This window comes from Etheostoma cragini, chromosome 6, assembly GCF_013103735.1.
Source record: "Etheostoma cragini isolate CJK2018 chromosome 6, CSU_Ecrag_1.0, whole genome shotgun sequence".
NCBI lineage: Eukaryota > Metazoa > Chordata > Actinopteri > Perciformes > Percidae > Etheostoma > Etheostoma cragini.
Genome location: NC_048412.1, coordinates 21,653,154 through 21,675,321, shown reverse-complemented (window position 1 = coordinate 21,675,321; position 22,168 = coordinate 21,653,154). Strand labels below are relative to the sequence as shown.

The window sequence follows — 22,168 nt, the reverse complement described above, 5'->3', positions numbered from 1 at the left end:
CCCAGGCGCCAGCATTTATGCTGGTGATAGGGACCATCACACCATCTAAGCTCTTCCACCTCCCAAGATGGCCTTTTGTAGCCTTAGGAAGACCATATCATAACTACTGAAGGCTCAAGACTGGAGATAGATGGCATCATATTCCCAGCAGACTTTTTTACTCATTCTTTGAGGGTTTGATTGAGTTCAGGTTAGAGAATAAGAGATGGTTACTCAATAGTTCAATGTAGTATGCAAACTGTAAAAAATCGTCATAAAATTGTCAAAATAACCCTAACTGATCGAGATATATATTAGTTATTGATTTATCAATAACAGATTGATAATTAAATTATCCCTATAAAGGTAAATATCCCTTAAGTGCCTCTTGGGTCTTAAATGTAATAGTTTGGGCCATTATTCTATTGGTTATGTAATTGTACTAGTGGTTAAATAACTGCTGACATCTGAGAACATGGTGAAATTGCTACAATGAAATCTGACTGGGCAAAAACACAGAAAAACTTTTATCGGGATTATCTAAACTTATATTTGTAGATAAAACCTCATATGGGTGCACCTGAAATGTTGGTAACAACAATTGCACTTTATTTTAATTTTTACAGTTTTTGCAATTCATAAATTGTTTGTAGATGCTGTGTCCTGTTTGTCCTAGTCTTTGTCTTGTGTTGTTATCAACGCTATGTGGTGAAGCCAAACACAATTTTTTTTTAGAAACAACCAACTATCTCACTAACTAACATACTATTTGCCTTTATGTTTGTCTTTTCATACAAAACGTAAGGCTAACCTGGTTTGATTCTGTGTTGGTGTGTCTTGTACAATCAGACACACCAACTTTCCAGTTAGTTATAATACAATAATCAATAGAAATAATGGGCAAAAATGTAACCCTAATTGTAAAACTAAATGATCTAGTCTAGTAAGAATTTGTCCTTGTGTAAACGTGTCCTACATGAAGACAATGGTATAGATTATGAATGCCGTTTGAGAACTTTGGAAGAATAAACGGTAGATCAATTCCAGACAAAATCATGAAAGTAATACTAAACTGAAATCCACAAACTGATAGCAAAATCAGTGTATGATTTCTACTGAACTTTATTTAGGCTTTCACAGAATAAGCTATACATGATGATTTTAATACCTCATATGTTTAATGATAAACACCGTTTGACATATTCACTATCACAATTCATAGTATGAATGAATAATGTAGCGTGTAATTTCTCCTGAAACTAATATCTTGTGTAAAGCAAACAGACCCATGGAAAACAATTCTATGAAAACAAAGTGAAACATTTTCTTATGTCTGTTAGGTCATGAAGCTTTTGGAGTATAAATGTGTAGAATGCTATGATTGTTCTGAAACTTGAGCGGTAGGAAACATAGTTGTGCAAAATCTTCAGACCCTGTTACAGATAAGATTACTGAGCAGCTGATGATTTGATGGCTTATATGATAATCAGTGGCTTGTAGTTACTGCATATTTGATATAGCACTGTGCATTTACATATCCTTCCTCTTGTTTTTTAGAACCTATTCCTTCAATCTATGAGACCAATATTAACACACTTGTGCAGACCTTTACACACATGAACAAATGACTAAGTTTCATTGACAAACAACTTGATCCCATGCAGAAATGCATACAAAGTACACAAAAACCCAGACTGTAGGTTGACACACACACACACACACACACACACACACACACACACACACGTTTGCATGCACACACATGCAATCTTGTACACATGCAAATACATGTTTTTATTCCTCATTTTCGGTGCAGTTATTTTCTGATACAAACGGCAACAATTAATTCAGAACAAACAACCAGGCTATCAAATGGCAAATGTTTGTATCATGACACCAGAGATGGATTTGAGCCAGTAATCCTCCATCTTCTCTTAGGCGTGTAATTTTCTAATAGATTCCCTCGTCCGAATAATATACTGTGAACAAGATCTTCTGTCCTCAACAACCACAAATGATTTCCAGTGCCTTTCTTTTTTTTGTTGTTTCATCTCACAATAGGAAATAAAAGGTACCCAGACTTAATACTATTCATTGTCTTTACATCACAAACAGCGGTTGTTGAGAAACTCCATCTGCCACCTCTCGCAAACATGAAAACAAATGAAGAACAGATTGTGATCAACATCGGACTGGAACAAAATACATCATAGAACAGAGGAGACTGAAGAGACCATCATTCATTATCAGCCTTCCAGCTTGAATGTTGCATTTCAAACACAGGAATCTGTTGTTAGTTCAAGAAGTAACACAGGTCGGGTTCATGACGCGAACCGTGACAAACCACAATCTTCAACGTGGCTTTGCAGTCCCACAGTGATCCCTCACGGTGGAATGAAAATCAGCAAGTATTTCTGAACACCACTAAGACACCAGTATCTTCCAGATATGTTCAACTAGTCAAAAAGCTCAGAGAAGCCTTTTGTGTTGCGGCACTCCTCCAGTTCTCTTTGCATCTTCTCCAATGCATAGCAGCATTAATTCCTTCCATTCCTTCATCACTTTGATATTTGTCCATGGCTGGTGCTGCTGGGTGAGGCTTTGTCTGTGTTTCTGTCAGCCCCATCCAGCAGGCGATAGAGTTTAGCTGACAGAGCTGGTTGTGCTGCTAGGAGCAGTGGTGGTCCTGCTCTGGCCTTTTCGCCTCTTCCCTCCTCCTCCTCCTCTACTGCCATCTTTGCTTTCTCGTGCTCGCCCGCGTGCATTCTCCCTCTCTCTCCTGTTTGTGTCATCTTGTCTCTCTAGCTTACTCTTCCTCTCTGAAATGAGAATGCATTGAATATATGATTAATAGTTTATAGTACTTCTTAATTAAACTATTGCAAGATATCTGTCATCATCTGATGTTGTATGTAGAAGTGTCTTTGCTTAGCTAAACAAAAGGTAATGGTCCTCAGAACAAATAGCTCTTTCTAGTAAAAGAAAAGTGGACGAAGGGATATGTGTGACTTGTGGTTGTGTGGTTTTTAATCCAGGCAAAATCAGTATAAACCATACACATTCAGTCCAGTAATATTCACAAATGCTAACATAATGCTATAATAGCCACACCTGACAGGATATGTACAGCAGCCACCAGTGTGGCACTAGTGGTCAACAAATAATAATCAAATAGAACAAAGTAATACCTCTAAAAATGTAGCAGCCGAATGATTTTAACCATGTTAGTCAGTTAGTCGGTCTACCACTTCAGTCTGAACTGAAATATCTTAACTGTTGGATCAATTGCTATGAACATCTACAGTGGCATTCATGGCGACCGGAGGCTGAATCCTAATCATGTGCCTGACTGCAGACTCTTGCCCTTTCTAACCCTAACCCTGTCGTGTTAGTGCTGCATGATACGGCTTGACTCACTTCTCTGGTACCAGTTCTGTTCTCTTTTTCCTCTGCTGATAATACCAATCTAGGCGGGATTCCTAGCTGATTTTGCCATGACATCATATTCAACACAACACTCGCTGGATCCTTTTATCGGCAACTAAATGGAAAAGTCTGCACTTATTCAATTGTACAGCATAGTTAACATAATGTAGTGTACGGCGTAGTTTTGCAGGCTACCATTTTCTTTTACAAATATTTTTGATTGTTTTGAGAAGGTACAGTGTACAGTCGAACATTACAATTTAAATTGTAACAAGACACCTTTCTATTAATCACGTCGCAACCACAACAAACCCTCATGCCGAGGAAAAAACAAAATAAAAAAATTATAATAAAAAAATATTAGACAAAAAACACCTTTCTTTTGTTACTCCTGGTGATGTATAATGAAGTCATTTTTTTCCATTGTCCCTATGTCCCCAGCAGTTATGAAGAGGAAGAGCAGTAAGTCCTTCAAAGTAAGCCAGTAAAGGGTCTACAGTTTTGTAAAATTTTCTGGACAATCCTCTGAAGGAGAATCTGATTTTTTCTAATGTTAGAAACATCATAATATCAGAAAGCCACCTGGAGGCTTTTGGTGATATATCTGATTTTCACTCCATAAGTATTTTCCGTCGTGCTATTAGGGTTGCAAAAGCAACAACACTCTCCCTGCTATTGGACATAACAATATCATTGCTCTGTTCCCCAAACACAGCCAATGTAGGGCTAGGTTGTAGATTTAAACCGAAGGCTTCATTTAAGATCTTAAATATCGATGTCCAAAACTCTCTCAACCTGGAACATGACCAAAACATGTGAAGTAGATCTGCTCTGTCTGTTCTGCACCTGTCACAGATGTCATCCATGTCGGAGTATATTTTGGCCAGCCTAACCTTACTGTAGTGCATATGGTGAAGAACTGATTAATTGAATAGATTTCAAACGTGCGCCAGAAGAGGTTCCATTCACCCTGTTTAGAGCCCTGTCCCGTACAGCATCTGATATATTTGTCCCTAATTCTTCTTTTTCCCGTTTTACTTTTATAGGGTCCATGGATACACTATAGAGTGACATTATTGAATTGTGTAAGGTAGAGATTTATCCCCTTGAGGTCAGAGGGGTCTGCAGTATATCCTCCAGGTCCGAGTGCTCAGGCAGTTGAGGGAATGATGAGACATGGGTTTGAATGAAATAACAAACTTGAAGATTTCTGAAAAATGTCCAAGTCCGCAAAACTGAGGAAGACGTTATTCATGAAAAAATCTTTACAAGTAGTAAGGCCCATATTATCCCACTGTTTGAAAGTGTCGTCCATTGTAGCATCTGGAACAAGATGTTTTTTACAGACAGGGCTGAGTATGCAGGCTGCCATTTAAAAAAAATAATAATAATAATCTGTGGTCGCTATTGATGGTAGCTTGGCTATTTTAAAATCATGGGCTGTCCCGTGTTGCTTTAATGATTCTCTCTGACAAATTAGTGGTCTGCAGTTTTTTTGTGTGCCACCATTACGTATCAGCTGAGCTCGCAAATAAGGTTGAGTTTAGCCTTTCCATGCAGTGAAAACACGCAATAAGTTTTGATTTGCTTCAACATCCCCCCCCCCCCCCCCTCCCCACACACACACCTGTCACACATTTAAGAGTATAATTGCTCTCTAAATACAAACATTCATCACAGAGTGGTTAATGTCCACATGTAAACCATTCAGGAGAGGAAAGAGCTTAGTTCTGCTGCTGATTTCAAAATGCAGCACGTGACAGATTGTGAGAGCAGTCAGGATAGTCAAGTGACACCATTTCCGTCACATAAATCACTTTAAAGTCACTTCTGGCATAATGAGTTAAACATTGTCAAGGGCCCAATGATGGCCCATAAGGACATAAAGAGCTGTCACAAAGTGGAAATGGATACTGTGTCTAGTGTCAGATGGCTATTGTTTAGGCAGCACTCAAAAGTATTCGGTTTTGTATATTTGAGGGCGTGTAGTTGCGCTGGAGGATGTTTGTTATGAATATGTGCGTTGAGAGTCTCTGCACATTCTGGAAACTGAGTGAACACTCGCCAAGGGCTGGGCAGTTTTCACTACGCAGTTGACAACAGCAGGGCTTATGGCGCCACCATGTTTGTCTACTGCTGTGCAGTAATAACTGTAGGTTTGTGTTTATTTCCCAAGCAGCATTTTTAAACTTGTTGTACAAACAGTTATGATTTTTTTGTTTTAAGCGCAAAATAGAAAAATGTCTAGATGTATAGAAGAATGTGGACGGACCTTAACACAAAAAACATTTACTCACTGCAGGCCCATGAGTCACAATAACTTTACTCTCCAGTGGAAACTAGAAGTCTCAGTCTCACACAGTAGTGCACAAACAGGAAGAACTCATCCCTTTTAAGAGCCATTAGTGCCAAAATCATCATTTGTTGAGATGGTTCAAAACCTATAAGATTTTATGTCTGGCATATTAATTAGTTAGTGTTGTCTTGAATCAATAAACATATTTCTGAACTTTAATGACCACATTTCAAACAAACACTTAATATTGAATCAGAATAGTTTAAAATTTAACCATGTTAGTGGTAAAGAGTAAAGAGTCCTCACTGCAGTATCTGAGCTGATGTGCTTACTCTGTTAGGACTTAATTACTCCTCTAACAAATCACTAATGGAGCCAAGAGAGGGGGACTCCATCAGTTTATGACAGCCCTGATTGTACCTTCTCTCCATCCAAGCTAAACAATTTTGCCTGACAAATGCAATAACACATCCAGAAAATTCTGTTTTCGCGTGCGACCCTTTTGTGGAGCTTCAGGAAAAGGGGAAAAAATGTGCAGCCAAATCAACACAAAGCGTGAGTTCCGCCGACCACTAAATCACTTATGTTATACAAAGTCTGCCCCCCTGTGTTTTATATAGCCAGCCTGCCAGCCAACTCCCACAGATGAATGCACAGCTGCACTCTTTTTGCACATACTAAGTTTACCCACATGAACTGGTTCACCAGAGTCATGGTACCATCGCCCATGAATGACCTCACAGAGGAAAAATCTTTCCTGTGCATTTTTTCAGTAGAATGTGCCTTATTCTTGTACTAAAGTATTTAGCGGCAGTATAGAGAAATAAAGGACTAAAAATCTTCTTAATATCAACAGTCTACTATGACTCTACATTTGTCAGGTGACACTCGCATGTCATTTCTGCCTTTCTGAAAAGACCTACCATTGATCCAAGTTTAGAGATTTGACACTTTACATAGTAGTTTTAAAGAGAAGTTTAGAATACTTTACTGTTAATTATTCATCTGAACCCATGGTTAACAGTGTTTCCAGAATGCGGGCATCCTATATATGCTTCGGAATTCTGTCACAGCCTACGAAGATACCGCTCCTGACTGAGCATTTATAAACCTTAACAGCCTCCTTTCCCTCTAGACATGAGCAGAGATCTATATGGCCAGTGTCAGATCATGTTCTGTTCTTTAGACCCAGAGCCCTATACGAACTGTTCCAGCATAGAAGATGGTGCTTGAATATGCAAGCCTCCTAGGTGTTTACTCACATAGATCAAGGCATATCATCTGTTACATGTTGCAACATCTGTACAGTTGCCAACACTGTGCAAGTATCGTTACACAATGTGGCTGCTGTGCCTAAAATCTCCTAAGCGTGCCACCATTCAATAAAGGGCATTAATTCAGCTTGTTTACAATTCTCTCTGTCCTTGTAAATAAGTGCAAGTTTCCAACTTTGGTAAAAATTGCCACACTGTGCAACACAGATTGGTGACATTTAGAGACAGTAAAAATTTCTAAGACATCATTAGAAATAATTTTGCAGTACAGGAGAACAAACCTTATAGCTTGAATTAAGTGTGCGCCCAGTTATTTCTGTGTTTCGAAAGGTTTATCATCCCAACACCACTGCAGCTAATTATTGCCTCACTACTAACCTCACTCACCTTCAGACCCATTGGCCAGATTTACCATTTTTTTTGTTGTGCTTGAGGCCAACAGCGACTAATGTAACAAGCTGTTACGAAAGTTGATAATGGCCATAGAGTGGTGAGAATGACTGCTAACCTGCTGGAGAGCACGCTGCTGTGTGGATGATAAGAGCCCAAGCAAACATGTCATGGCCGTGTAAACCTCACGCTTCAATGGTCCTCAGAACAAATAGCTCTTTCTAGCTCTGATCCTTGTCCAGCTTTGCAGTGCGTAATGCCCGCCCTTCATCTGCTTGGCTCGTATATGGTGTTTATTGTTTACATGCTGAGAAGTCAAGAGATTCTGTATCCTTCAGTGAGCTCAGCCAAACCAAACCCAATCAACACGCTGCAGGTCACAGACACGCTGGCGGGAATGCAGGCCTTTGGATGTTGAGTAATGGTTCGATCAGTCATCATGTTATCTGGTGGAGGCATTTCATGAAGCACATGAACTTTATTGCTTGTTTGTCTGCAAGCTGTACTGTCACAGTACTGTCACCTGATTTGAACTATTATAGTGTACCTTTTCTTTAGTCCTTATTACATATCATTTCTTCCTTAGTGTATCTGTTTTATGCCCTATATGTCTTTTTTGGGGCTTACCTCTCACACAGGGCGTCTTAGCCACAATGCACTTCCTCCGCTCTGTCTGTGGAGTGCAGGTCTGCGAGGGTACAAAGGCCAAGGAGGTGTCTGGGCTGTGGACCGGCAGAAGGGGCTCGCGGAGCCGAGACTGCGAGCCTTTTTTAAATCCACATGTTTTGTTCTTCTTCATACATGCACCCCATTGGCTCCACTCACCCAGTTCACACTCTGCAGGACGCTGACCTGAAAAAAAATGGGACTAAAGTAGTGAGTGAATGTTCCACAGCTCCAACATCTCACATTTGTTTCGCAGCCTTCACGTCTGCGTTTTTTATAGCTCAGCAGCTTTAGCTCACAATAATGACCTTGAAGGAATACGCCACCGTTTGTATAATAAAGTAATTCCCCGTCTCCTTAATATTTATATAGGTAGGCAAATTTATTTTTGTCTCAGTGGATGCATTGTCTTAGTCTGGCAGCGCCACCACTTGCTTAGCTTAGCATAGTGAATGGAATCCTATGTTGCCGGTTACCATGTCGTGAGTAAAAGTGACCCAACAACAACAAAATCAAAACCTCCTTACTTCTTGTTGACTGCGTATTCACGAGTACAAATAGCTAGCAGATAGCAATTAAGACTAGATAATTTCCTAGGCAGACATTGACGTGGGACTATATTGGGTGAAAGTAGCCTAGAGCCGAAGCACTGCTACTTAGGCACAGAGACATCACCTGAAAACCCTCAACTTCCGTCAACATACCGACAGGAATATTAGCTGGCTAATTTTCCTCCAGTACATAGTGAATGACGGATTTTGTGAGAGACGAAGAGAATGACATCTCAAACGCATACCTCTACAAAGCAGAGTTTTTAGAAGAGGAGCTGTTAGGATCTTTTCTAAAGGTCTTTCACAGATTTGAAGTAACCCTACCCCACAGTTTAAAATATATTTGAATGTGTAAATCTATTAGTGTCTTATATACAAGGTTGTAATGTGAAGGTAACACTATACTACAGAAATAGACAGACTGAAATGTGGGAGGACCAGAAGGATATGAAAAAGCAGTTATTCTGATGTTCTGCATTTACTCTTGTATAGACATTTGTGTGCGTGCAGGAGGCTGCTCTCTTTATCATGAAAGTGTGTTCACTGTTTGAATAAATGCTGCAATTAACCTGAAATTCTCGGACTTGTCATCTGTCATGATTTTCCGATATCATTCCCATGAACGAGTAGCAGTGATTCAGCTGTGCTTCCACCCAATATAGTCAATATCTGCCTAGGAAATCGTCTGGTCTTAATCTGCATTGCTATTTGTACGCGTGACTACGCAGACCACAAGAAGTAATTAGGTTTTGTTTTTGTTGTTCTTGGGTTGCTTTGACTCACGACATGCTAACTGGCAAAATAGGATTCCATTCACTATGCTAAGCTAACTAGCGGTGGTGCTGCAGGACTAAGACAATGCATTCCCTAAGACAAAAATGTGTTTGCCCACCTATATAGAGGAGACGGGGAATTTCAAGAAATGGTGGCGTATTCCTTTATCTTTTGATGTGTTTTTGTACTTGAGAGGGACAGGTTTAGAGGGTTGCTGTGAACCGGAAGGCTATTAAGTTTACTACTACTACTACTTATAATAACCATAAAAAGTATACTTCACTCACAACATAAGTTTTTCTAGGGTAATGTTTATAGACTTGATGACAGCACCATTTTAAAACAACTGTAAATGCTGTAGTTGTTACTAACTCATGACAGAATTATTTTTAACAACAGCAAAAAGAAACAAGAGCTGAACGGAAAGATTAAAAGAGATCTATTATTCTCAAAGAATTCACTTTCTCTTTGCCAGGCCTGACTGTTGAAACTAGATGGCTGCTTAGAAGAAGTGATACAAAAGATTGAGTCAACATGTGGCTCACACCTATGAGCTTCTTCAGTAAATAAAAGACACTAAAAGAATACTTTCGGTTTTATTACAAGAGCAGAGATGCTAAGGCAAAGGTTTTGAAATTAGTAAACAGTTAAGGTCAAAGGTCACTCACCGACACACTCCATAGTCTCATTAGCGGTGCGCTGGCCTGGAGGGCAGCTGACATAACATCGCCCACTGTGTGAATACAAGCCCTCCTTACATTTTGTGCAAAAATTGCGATTGAAACACGCTTCACAATTGTCTATTTTACATTCTGAAAGACAAAAAGAGAGGATCAAATTAAAGGATCAAATCACAAGTCACATTGTCTGGTGATTGTGAGAGTTCATTCTATCATCTTCAGACTTTTTGCTTTGTTTTAAAGAATTTCTGGTGGTATATTCATTGCATTTTCTGCTGAAAAAAAGCAAATGGTTCTCCAGAGACAGGACAAGAGGAACTGAACTGTATTTCCTCTGAGAGATTTATTAAGGATTAAACAACACAGGGTCTATTTAGGGGGAGTAAAACTCTTCTCTTACAAACACATGCACCCCAAGGCTTTTTTGGAAAGCGGGTGTGAATGAGTACAGCCAGGAGTGTATCGCTTCAGTGGAGTTTTTGCGCACCTTAGTTTCAATAAAATCTCGAACTTTCCAGTTAAACAACTATTGGAAATTTGGATAATTACAAGCGGAGGATAAAAGCCAGACATCTTAAAATACTTCGGTCTCATCAAGGCACGTCCTTCTCATGAAAAACTGTAGAGAGATGGAAATCTTCATGTCAGTATTTATATTCAGGAAATGTATTCAGATCTAGACTTGCTGTATTCATGTGAACTAAACTTAACCATATCTACTCTGCAGTTGGTCTGATGCCAAGGTCAGAAAGGATCTAACACTGAGTACGTTTACACACACATAATGTTCCAGGTTTTTCCCTTAATTCCAAAAAAGATGATATTCCGACTAAGCTGTTTACATAGTTTATGAAAGTGAATATTCCACTAATATTCCTGTTTAAGTGTAGGCGTGCAAAATTCAATTTTTATTTTTTTCCAGCGGTGGCGGACATGTTGGACTGTGCGAACACAGCATCCCTCTTTCATTCCTTCAACCAGCTTCTTAAAGGTCAGCGTAGCGATGTGTGGGCATATCCAAAAACCCAGTGATATCAAAGTCTTTGATAATGTCTAAACGTAGCTGTGTCTCTTCTTATCGGGGTTTGCAGCACTGCAAACTGTTGGCTGTTCGGTTTGTTTACAGCTACCATAGCAACACACAGAGCTGACCATAAGCCATAAACAGGCAAGAGGCCCTAAACTGCGGTTAAAAACCCAGATCACAACGGAGATTCCGAATGTGCTGTACACATGTCCAAAGAATGCCTCTAAAACCTGAAAAATACCAGAATAACCCACGTCTTTATCGGAAAATTCTATATTTGGAAAAAATGCCTTTTTCAAAAAGTATAGTACCATCATTCTAGTGTGACCGCACACAATTTCTCAAAAAACCTATCTGACATATATAAATAGAATGTGTACATACAAATTATTAGTTAGGAGTTGTATCTGTTTGGGGTTATGTAAACCAACTAAATAATTTAGCAAAATCTGACAGTTATTATGTGATGCAGAAATGTCAAGGAAAAACCAAAAGAATAATTACAAGAGAAGAATAGCCTGTGTTTTTGTGTTCCTGCATTGTAGATACACACTGAACACCTACAACTAGTTTCAAGCCATAAATATGATTAAACTTTGATAATTTGAGTTAGTTATAAATGTTTTACTGCAGAAAGAATAATCCATTTAGACCTGCTTACGTTCATACTTCAGGATTGGGACAGCACTTCACGAGATCACATGATACCTTGGCGACATTTAATAACAAAGATGTTGCTGACACTTGCCAGTTTGGGAATTTAAATCTAAATTTTGTTGCTTTCCACACGGCCAAGGCACAGGAGACGGCTGGCTGATTCCAAAAGCTGGACAACAGGTCTGTTCTGTGGTCGTGTTTCGTGCTGTTGTTTACCTTTAGTAATTTCCGGATTTCCCTATGGTCTCCGCGGTAAACGTCACAACGCTTTGAATTGTGGGTAATTCCCTTTGATAAAGTCTGCATCGATGCAGACTCACGAAAAGGGCTCGGTAAGTGTGTACTCAAACCCTGATGCCATTTGAAATTTGACTTTGGGACAACCCTAAGCCCTAACTCATTTTGTGAGAATGCACACCAAAGTCCTCTGAGTCTAGACTATGGGATTGGGCCTGTATATGGTGCTGACAGTAAGCGTGTATCAGGATGGAATATGTAAAAAAGTGAAAGCATAACAAATATGGATTGGGGCTTGGCATAAACTTCACATATGAGGGCCAAATAAAAAACAAATCCTCTCAAAACAGACAAACAACTATGTTTTGGAGATGTTTTTGTTGGGATTTTGTTCCAATCCGGTTTTCTGTCCACACGTAAGGGGAAACAGATTGAGGTGCTGGCACTCCTCGGCTGATAGTATGGGACCGGTGCCACCAAAACCAACTAAGTAAGTTGAGTAAGTAGGCTACCGTGAGTGTGGCCAACCTTTTGCCCACCCACCCAAATGAGCCAAACCTATCTATAACCATAATGAAGACTAGTTCAATTAAAAAATTCCACTGACTTTCCTCCAGTTCAGCACATACTTATCCACAGGGATAAGTATCCACAACAGAAGGATTTCATTAAGTAGCCATTCTTATTCTCCCATAAGCATTGAAAAATAGTAGCACAGATTGGTAAAAATATGAGGCCATTAAATGATTTTGGAGAATAAAGGGTGTGGCAAATGGTGGCATAGCTATTTTCTGCATTCATATTTTGGGTCTTTGTTTAACACAAAGTGGTGTAGCAAAGTGGAAATATACAAATATGATACACAAGACAGATGAACTAGCAGGGTATCCCTCTACTCTAAATACCCACATATTGTACACAAACAGGAGATGTTGAGCCAAAGACAAACAGATCGTTTACACTTCTGCAGTCTTGATTTGACATCAGCTGTGTGGATTTTATGGCAAAGGCTGTTGCCAGCATGTTGGCTCTAGCCTGCATGTATTTGGAAGTTTCCAGATGTGTATCTGGATCAAAAGTCTAAAACACAAAGCAAAACTCACGGGTGCATCTGTTGTTGCCCTCTGGGTTCCTCATGCCAAAGTATCCCATAGGGCAGGAGGCAAGGCACACGCCTATCTGACGGATGTCATTGCGCTCCAGGAAGATGAAGAGCTTGGGCCTGCATTTAATGCAGCCGTTATACTCTGAGCATCGGTCACAGCCTTTGGGGCAAGATGGTGGCCCCTCAGTACTAACTGTGGAAACAACAAGCACAATTTACAGAGAGAAAGGAACAGTGAGGTTTGAGGTGGGCAACAGAACAGCATGGTGTACTACCGCATAAAAAGATTCTTTCCAGCCAGATATGAATTTTAACAAGGAAATAAAAAGGGCATTTGTTAACATTCTGCCTATGAGAACAACATTGGTGGAATTTTGTTGGCATCTCCATAGATCCAGCCATAAACCTACCAGCGCTTTATCACTCCCAACAAGCAAGGGTTAATGCTCGCACCTTATTCTAACTGGGGGCCAGGCTAAACATCTTTGTTTGAACAGTTACTCACTGTTTACTTCAAACCGCTTGCCGGAGATCCTTAACAGATTTTCATTTGGAGAAACCAGGGTAATTGGGGCTGACAGCCAACCAAGAGCCAGTCAAAATCAGGCAACTAACATTAGGCTCTCTCATTCTACTGGGTTCAGTGTGAACTTAACTGGGCATCAGGAAAGTGCAATAGTGATAGAAGTGGCAAATAATCAACTACTGCCAGTGTTTTTCTATAGTGGTAGCAAGCCATGTATCCCCATGTCCTAAATCTGAAAATGTGCTACAGATGCATTTACACTTCACACCCTTGTAATCCCAGACTCAGACGTTAATCAAATTTCCTCATCTTCAAAAAAGGCAAAACCGGTCGGTCACCCTGCCATACACGCAACAACTACATCATTTCAAGGAAAAGTGTGTTAAAGGAGCAAGTTAGAGACAAAAAACAATCGTTAGAGTGATTTACAGTCCCATACTTTATCACCTCTCAATATACAAAGTCTCAAGCAGCTATCCATCTGCTGTTCTGACCCCCAGAGATAAATTGGATGGTAAAAGTGTTAAAAGGGTTCTCCCATGAACAGATTACATCAATGTGAGTCACAGTTACCTCAAATGCCGTAATTACAACCAGGTCTTGTTGCTTACTAATGAAAACAAACAACCAATAATAGCCCTGGGGAGTGTATAAATCAGAGAGTGTAGTGTTGTAAATTGTGACACTTGGTGGACTGAAAAAAAACTCATGGTTTAAGTTTGATCACTGCAATACACTGCTGAAATCAGAAACAAATCGAAAAAAGAAATCGGATAGCATTAGTATGCAAAAGCTTCAAATCGGAGGTGTAAAATTGCAGACCCCTTTCATATCTGGAGGCGAGAAGCCTCAACTGACTGTGACGCTGTAGAGGGCGCTCATGTATGTGTTGAGTGACCCGTATCCTACTGTCCTCTATACGATAGCACATGAAAAACTGCAACGGCATTTGAGGCCATTGCATATAAGTATGAGTGCTTATACTGTGAAAGACATACCAGTTCTAACACAAATGACCGTTCTTCCTTTGTGCGATTTTAATAAAACCACATCTGTTATTGTGGCCAGTCATGGTATTATATAAATTCTGATTCACAGACGTTGGGGCAACTTGGCATTGGCTAAAAGCTCGTTGTGTGTAAAGGAAGAATTATTTCCAAGCTGACCGTAACACCAGCACTGAGGCTCTAAGGCCGGAGATATACTGCAAATCGGCCTGAGCGCCATCGTAGTTGCGTAAAGTCAGAAAAATGCTTGCAACAACACTGGCAGCACGGTCCAATTGAGAGCTTAGAACTGTCAGGTACTCGTTCCATAATGTGCCCACAGAGCCAGACACAAAAAGAGTGACTGCTTTGAGGGGGAATCCATCAAAACCCCCTCCATAAACAATCCTAATACCCATCAAAGTTTTACATAAACTGAGAGAGGCATAATCTTAAAAAGAGGAAGAAAGATGAGCCATTCAGGGGAAATGCTGAACCTTACATAACCTGTGAAGGAAAAACAAATAAGAATGATGAGAAAATAAACAATGTGTTATCATTACTTTGCTTGTTTAATGTTTACAAGGCATCCACCACTGTGATTCAGACCGCTGTAACGAAAAAAGGCAGCAGTGCTGATGAGGAAAAAAAAAAGAAAAAAGAAGAAGATGAAAACAAACTAAGAACTCACCCCGCCTCTGCCTTCTCGCTTTGGAGAGCTTGAGAGCATCGCTGGGACCCATGGAGCTGAGGAAGACCATTGCCAGCGCCACCAGTCTCAGCTGCATAGTCCCTGTTGCCTTTGCGGCCACGCAGGGTCCCCCCCCTGCGACCAGATGGATCAGGTGGGGGGGCCCCCCCTTCCTCTGTGGGGCAGGTGAATCCCTCTGCTGCTGGGGCAGATGATCCCTTCTCTCTCCTGTGGAACTGCTCTCTTTCTCTGTCTGTATGTCTCTCCCTTTTCCTCCCCTCTGTCTCTCTGTATCTGTCACTCTAGTGGCTGCTGTATCCGCGAGTGTGTGCAGTGGAGGGGGAAGCCGCGGTAGCAAGTCCAAACAAGCCTGAGGCACAACAAGCCATCACACTGGTGGTGGTGCTGGCAAAGGGAGTAGACAGCGTGGGGATGGAGGAGCGGGGGGAGGTGGAGGGAGGGGAGAGTGGAGGTTGTTCAGAGGATGTGGAAGAGGAGGAGAGATTGGAGAGGATTTTGTCGAACTTCTGGTGGTTCAACCCATGAAGCTCGGGGTGGGCTGGCAGGGAAGCAAGGAGTCCGCTGTTTAAGGAGGGTGTGTTGTCAGCCTGAGCTCGCAAGCAAGCGTCCTACTAATGGTGCTCGAAGGAGGAACAAAATACAAGCTTGCAGATTGAAAGAAGACGGGTGCAGGTTCTTGACTATGTGTGACACACACATCTGCTTGTACCAGGGCCTGCTGCAAGATAAAAAAATAAAAGGAGGCAGAGAAAAGAGACAGTTAGGGAACTGGTTTAGGAGAAGGGTTTACAGGTAACGATGGAGGAATACTTTGACTTTTTGGGTAATACTTTTATTTGCTGTCTTGCTGAGAGATGAGATGCTCGATACATCTGTCATGCCTGTGTGATAAATACAGAGCTACAGCCAACAGCCCGTTTGCGTAGCTTTGCACAAAGACTAGAAACAGTGAGGAAACGGCTACCAAGGCTCCGTCCAAAAGATGACAAAATCAGCCTACCAGCACCTCTAAGACTATGTTTACATGTGCGCAGCTTTTAGATCTTTCAACTTCTCTTGTTTCAAAAATATCATTGTGCACAGCTGTCAGTTGTCAGAAAAGTGTTTGTTTACACATACCCGTGTGTACATGCTGCCAATTAGCCTTATTCATCAAAATGTCAAATTATTCTTTTTTTTTTCAATAGTCATAGAATAATTTCAGTTTGCTATCAACATAGTTACACACTCATACCAGCAACATTCAATTCTAACCCAATGCAACAAGAATATATTGTTTGGCCTAAACTGCATGCAGTCAAGTATATCAGAAATCTCTGTAATCTGAAAAACCAAACTCATTGCTAAATCAAAGGCTCATGATCATGATGTCGCGTTTCAAGCTGTATTTGGACTTGAATGATGAATCGAGCATGAAGTCAAATCTCTGAGAAATGCAACACACACTTGGACTGAAGGCCTTTTGTCATATTTGGTACTGAGATCTTTTTTTAGATAGTGTCATACGCTGCCTGTATTTACGGCTCTTGTGTGAAGAGGACATGTTAGGATCTAAGCAATGGGAGGTCCTCCCTCGCAGCTTAATAAAGAAAAATATGACCATATTTGGCAGTTGAGTTGGTTGTGGCTCTGAATCAAACTAAGGACAATGCCATTTGGTGTGTCAAAACATTCCAGCAGGCAACATTACATTATTTGTTTAAGCATAAATCAGAATGGACAAAATCGTTTCCCTTTTTATCTGGACTAACCCCAAATGTTTTGAGCATTCGCAATAAGAGTCAACTTCGACTCCAGAAATAACAAAAATTGATGTGATTTAAAAAAATAAAAATAAAATCAGTTTTTTTATTTTATTTCTAACTAATACAGCACAAATATGTACAAATAAATCCAGACTGGTTTCCAGTCCATATGATAATAATGGGACACCCTGTCTTGTGAGAAGCTGTACTCGGGAGAAGGCAAAAACGTCTTACGTCAAACATCAATGTGACATTACATTTCTTGAGCTAAATTGAGTTTAGAGTTTTTTTTGCTTGTACACTGGAGCATCGGTCGAAGTCTGTTGATGCTGAATGAGCCACAGAACACAGATTTTCTAAATCCTGAAGAATTCAGAAAAAAGGAAGTTCCTTTTCTAATTGTTACAATTCCATTGCTTTGCTTTACATCAATGGAGGACAGCGGTACTGTACTTGTATCCTCTCCTAATTGGGAAACACTTCAGACTCTCTCCCCCACTAGTATTTATTTCTTAACACTTAACAATTCACAATGTCACTGACACCTCTTGGCTAAAGTCATATTTACAGGAATGAGCCAAAAGAGTTTCACAGCCAGTCTTCTGCAGCACCTGTTACTTGAGAGAGTGATGATTGGAGAATGGGACATGCTAACTCTCTGGATCACTGACAGAACATAACCTTTCCAGCACTGAGTAACTCAAGACATGTGCCAAAGACTCTTTCATAACCCAGCACTCCCACGACTCTTTGCAACCTGCCAGAAGCACACCTCAGCCCATCCATATCTGCTCTCACACACCACGGAGAGAAGAGACACGATTGGGCTGTTAACTTACGGATTGTTGTACTCATCCACATTACAAGGCCCGTTTTTAACAAACGGGCGTCTAAGCAAGCAACTGCGGTGCTACTCTGGCACCTTTATGTTTTGAAAGTTCTCTGTCTCTGCTCCCTCATCCATTAAACTGTGTGCCTTTCCTCACCGTCAGCCACATTCAGCTGAGCCCAATGAAACTAAGCCCCGCTCATCAAATAGTCAGGAGATTAAATTGCCTCCTTTGTAAGTCCAAAGTTTGATCTATCAATTATTCAAGCACTGAAAGGGAGCTCCCACACAGGGAATTTATTGAATTTGAGAAGGTGCCACAACTCTGAGCTCAGAGTTACAAATGCAACCTGTCGATGAACTTTTTGCCTGTGACTGAATCTCCTGGCTGAACCATTTTTAAGAGCTAAAAAAAGATTAGAACACCTGTTGTGCCAAATTCACACACAAATTGAGAAGGTAATACCTGCCTATGCAATGTGCAAAAAGAGAAACAAAAGGCAATAAAAGGATAAAAAGGCACATTTAATAGATTTCATTGTCAGTTCATAAATCATAACGCCTTTATCCTCACGCAGGAATGAGCAAACACTGAACCAACATTTCCCTGTTCCCCATACTAACCTCAAATCACTCATTTTCAAAATGAAATTTTTTGGGCATCTGCTACATGGACTCAGTAAGTGGCAAATTCTTGCTTTTAAATTGGGACTTTTTTCCCAATGTTGGCTGCCCATGTGTGCAGCAAACAAAGCTACAGGATTTTGTGGGCGATTTTACCCTGGGATAGTGATCATTCATGTTCAATTTATTTTGACAGTTTTTTGTACATCCAAGCCATAAACTCTAGTGGTGCTAGCAAATCCAGCCCACAATGGAAAACAGAAAGGGAAGATGAAATTAAATGGATGATGAAACAAAACAACGGGAAAATAAGGTGTTGACTGGGGAATCGTCCTCAGAGTCACTGCAGGGGGGGGGGGGGGGGGGCTCTGAATTGTTAATTTTTTAAAGTTTTTTTCAAAAATTAAAATATCTTAACATGAATCCAACATATTGATAGCAAATATAAATCCCCACCAATGAAAGGCTTACTGGCCTATAAGGTAGTCACTAAAATAGCAATTTGCAGATACAGTTAATCCTGAGGATTCACTGTGGCGCATGTATGTTTAACAATAAAAGAGGATTTATAAAATCATGCCAACAATTATCATTTTGATAGCTTAGTATTCAGTGCAAAAACTGTATTTATGAAGGCTTTAGGCCGCCCTACATGTATTATAGGCCCAGTTTAATATGCAATTTTATTTTATGGTCCAAAAATAGATGTAGTAGGGTATTCCTGCTCTGTCTCCACTGCTGTAGATGATTAGTGGCCTGTCCACCTCATCTATCCGCAGAGTGTGAAGAAACACCTGGCTGCACCACCACCACCCGCAGAAGCCCCAAACATTTTGGTAATCACTTCCTATGCAGCTTAAAGAGTTCAGGCAGTGAGAGGTCAAATGTGCAGCAGTTGGAAAACACTCCAAGCAAGAGCAGAGCATCGCCGGCCTCTTCCTGCAGTCTAACCACCATCAGACTCTTTCTTTTTGGCGTTGTTGGCCCTGCACTGCTCCAGCAGTTAGAGAGCTGATCTTGTACAGCTCAGTTGAGCACCATTCAGCTTTGCCTCGGAGGCTTACCGTGCTGCAGTACAGCTGTTTGCATCGCACAGCTCCACAGGGGGATAGAAAATCAAGTGCAGATCCCTACCTGTCCGCACTCCAGCATCTCTGCTGTCACGCCACTGCCCTGTTGTTTTTCTAAATCTCTCCCTACCTGTCACTTTGAAGCTGGGGAGGCATGCATAGCTGCAGAGGATGACAAGGAGCTGTGGATAGAAGCTGTAGAATAATCCTGAAGAGTAAATCGACAGCATGTCAACTCTATCCCACTCTAATGTTCAATTTAGCCAGTAGAATATTAAATATGACAGTGATCATCATTATCACATTTATTTGGTTAAATAATAAAAATATGTTTGAGGAAAAAGTTAGAGCACTCATAATGGATAAAAAAATGGGGCACTTGGAGCCTCACGTTTAAAATCTTCCAACAGGGAAAATATTGATTGCAAAATTAAGCGAATTAGGGTCGTCACAGGCATACATAAAATAAGTGTATTAAAAAATAACAGGCCTAGTAATAATAATAACGATAGGAATGCTCAATTAATATATTAAAACGAGAACGTTTTCTATTTGTTTTAGGGTAAAGTAGCCTTGACACAAACAAAATTCTAGATCCCAAACAACACATTTTAACCATAAATTGGGATGGGTATTCATAAGAAATCACGTTGAATCAGTTTTTTGAAATATGAAATAAGAACTAACCCACCTGTAAAGCGGTGTCTCCAAATAATGCTGTTCATTGAGCTGACGGCACTCAATTTCCTTTTTTATAAGAGAAAATCCGTAACTTGTTTGGTGGTCACAAAGAACTCCTCCTACAGGATACCCTCATGCAACCTTTCTCGGTCATCCTTTCAAAAGAAATATGATTTAATTTCTTTCACATCTGTCGCAATTTCGAGGCAACGTCCTATAGCAGGCGTGTAGAGGATGCACACAACAGAAAAAAGTGTGCAAATGATTAAAAAAAAAAATTCCTCCAGTTAAAGATGATGTGCATAACAAAATATATATCCCGATGAACTAAGCCCCTCGGACTTTTTATTTCGTCTTTGTAGGACAGGATGCCTGTTTGCACTGAAGCTCCTGCGAGTTGCGCTTTTTAAATCCACTTTGGAGCGTCGAACAGCATCCAACTCAGACAAGTTCCACAGCCGTGGTATTTGCATCCAAACCCCAACACTGCAAGCGGGCATTACAGGCCCCACCCCTCGAAATCTCACTGAGAGATGAAAAACCTGCGGTGGACTTGTGTAAGTGTTGCTGTTAAACAACTAATATTGTGAGCAAATTCCCATTTATTCCCTGATTTAGTGCGATTTGATGGCAGATTGTTCTTTCTCTACTGGGCCTTCCTCCTGGAGAGAAAAAACTCAAATATAACACAAATGAGGCCTTAAAATGTCATGATTAAATGAATTTTAGCCCCTGTAAGTTACTTTAATTTCTTAAAGTTGTGCCCCATTTTGATTCTGCGTTTCCTGCTAAAGGATTTCTGACTTCTGACTGAACAAAGCAAAAAGTTAAAAAAACAAAAACAAACAAAAACACCTGAGAACACAAAGCTACATTCATACTTTCATTACTACAACCTTTATTTAATGTAACTAAGTACATTCACTTAAGTTCTGTACTTAAATTGGATGTACTTGTAGTGAGTCTTTTGTTTTCCAGACACTTTCTATTTCTACTCTGCTACATTTCAGAGAGAAATATTGTACTTTTTACTCCACTACAATAATCTGACATGGTAAATTACTTTACAAATCAAGAGTTTTTCACAAATAGCATATGTAGTACAAAATACAATGTTTTATTATAAATTAAACTAGCCAACAATATAAAGTCCAGCTGAAATTATTAGCGGGTTAAACTTTTGATTGACAGAACTGTGTATATTTTCCAGTTTCTAAATGTGAGGATTTTCTGCATTGAGTGCTTTTACTTTTAATACAGTAAGTACATTTTCTTGATGATACTTACATACTAATCAGTCATGAACACTCTCATCATAGATTTAACCATTTATTGCAACAAATTGAAATACAGATATACTTGGCAATGCAAGTCTGTTCTGTTGATGCTCCCTGGATCAGCCAAGCTGCATGCTACGAGGACAATGAGGGGACAATGCAGAGACCCCCTGTCCCAAAGAGTAGGCCCAATCCAAGACATAGTTATCAAGGCACCTAAAACCGGGGAAGGTGGAGGCTCGGGTGGTGGAGGCAAGCTTTGCCAGGAGCAGCACTGTGAGGCAGCATTGGAGTAGCAGGAAGCAGTGAGGAATACGAAGACATCTAAATGGACCGCGGGATGTGAAAATGGCTGTGACTTGTTGTGATTGGCAGAAATGATGATTTAATTATTGGGTTCACGAGTTCTGTGACCTGCATGAACTAATGCAATGCTTAATTTACTCAAGTAAAATACTTTTACTTAACCCTCATGTTGTCCTCGGGTCAAATTGACCTGTTTTCCTAGATGAGTGTTCTTTTTAACTACCCAAAATAACACGATTGATTTCACACATTCTTTGGCAAGAACAATTCTCTACTTTTCGTTAATTTTGGGGTGTCTTATTTAATTTTATAGCATTTGAAAAATGCTCTGGTTTTGAAATAGTTGACAG

At 40.2% G+C, this 22,168-nt stretch overlaps 1 protein-coding gene across 3 annotated transcripts; it reads right to left on the bottom strand.

The window, feature by feature from the left end:
- Window positions 1-1,083: 1,083 nt before the first annotated feature.
- Window positions 1,084-20,714, bottom strand: rspo1 (R-spondin 1). Of its 3 annotated transcripts, none has more exons than XM_034873920.1 (6): window positions 20,246-20,714; window positions 15,266-16,004; window positions 13,061-13,255; window positions 10,025-10,168; window positions 7,993-8,217; window positions 1,084-2,798 (listed from the first exon to the last, which is right to left on the bottom strand). In XM_034873920.1, exons 2-6 carry the CDS (start codon window positions 15,360-15,362, stop codon window positions 2,623-2,625), a joined length of 837 nt encoding a protein of 278 aa, XP_034729811.1. In that variant the 5' UTR covers window positions 15,363-16,004; window positions 20,246-20,714; the 3' UTR covers window positions 1,084-2,622. The 3 variants fall into 3 exon arrangements, with proteins under 3 accessions (XP_034729811.1, XP_034729812.1, XP_034729813.1); XM_034873921.1 differs by having other exon boundaries at window positions 15,266-16,001; XM_034873922.1 differs by having other exon boundaries at window positions 15,266-15,847.
- Between the last annotated feature and the right edge of the window lie 1,454 nt (window positions 20,715-22,168).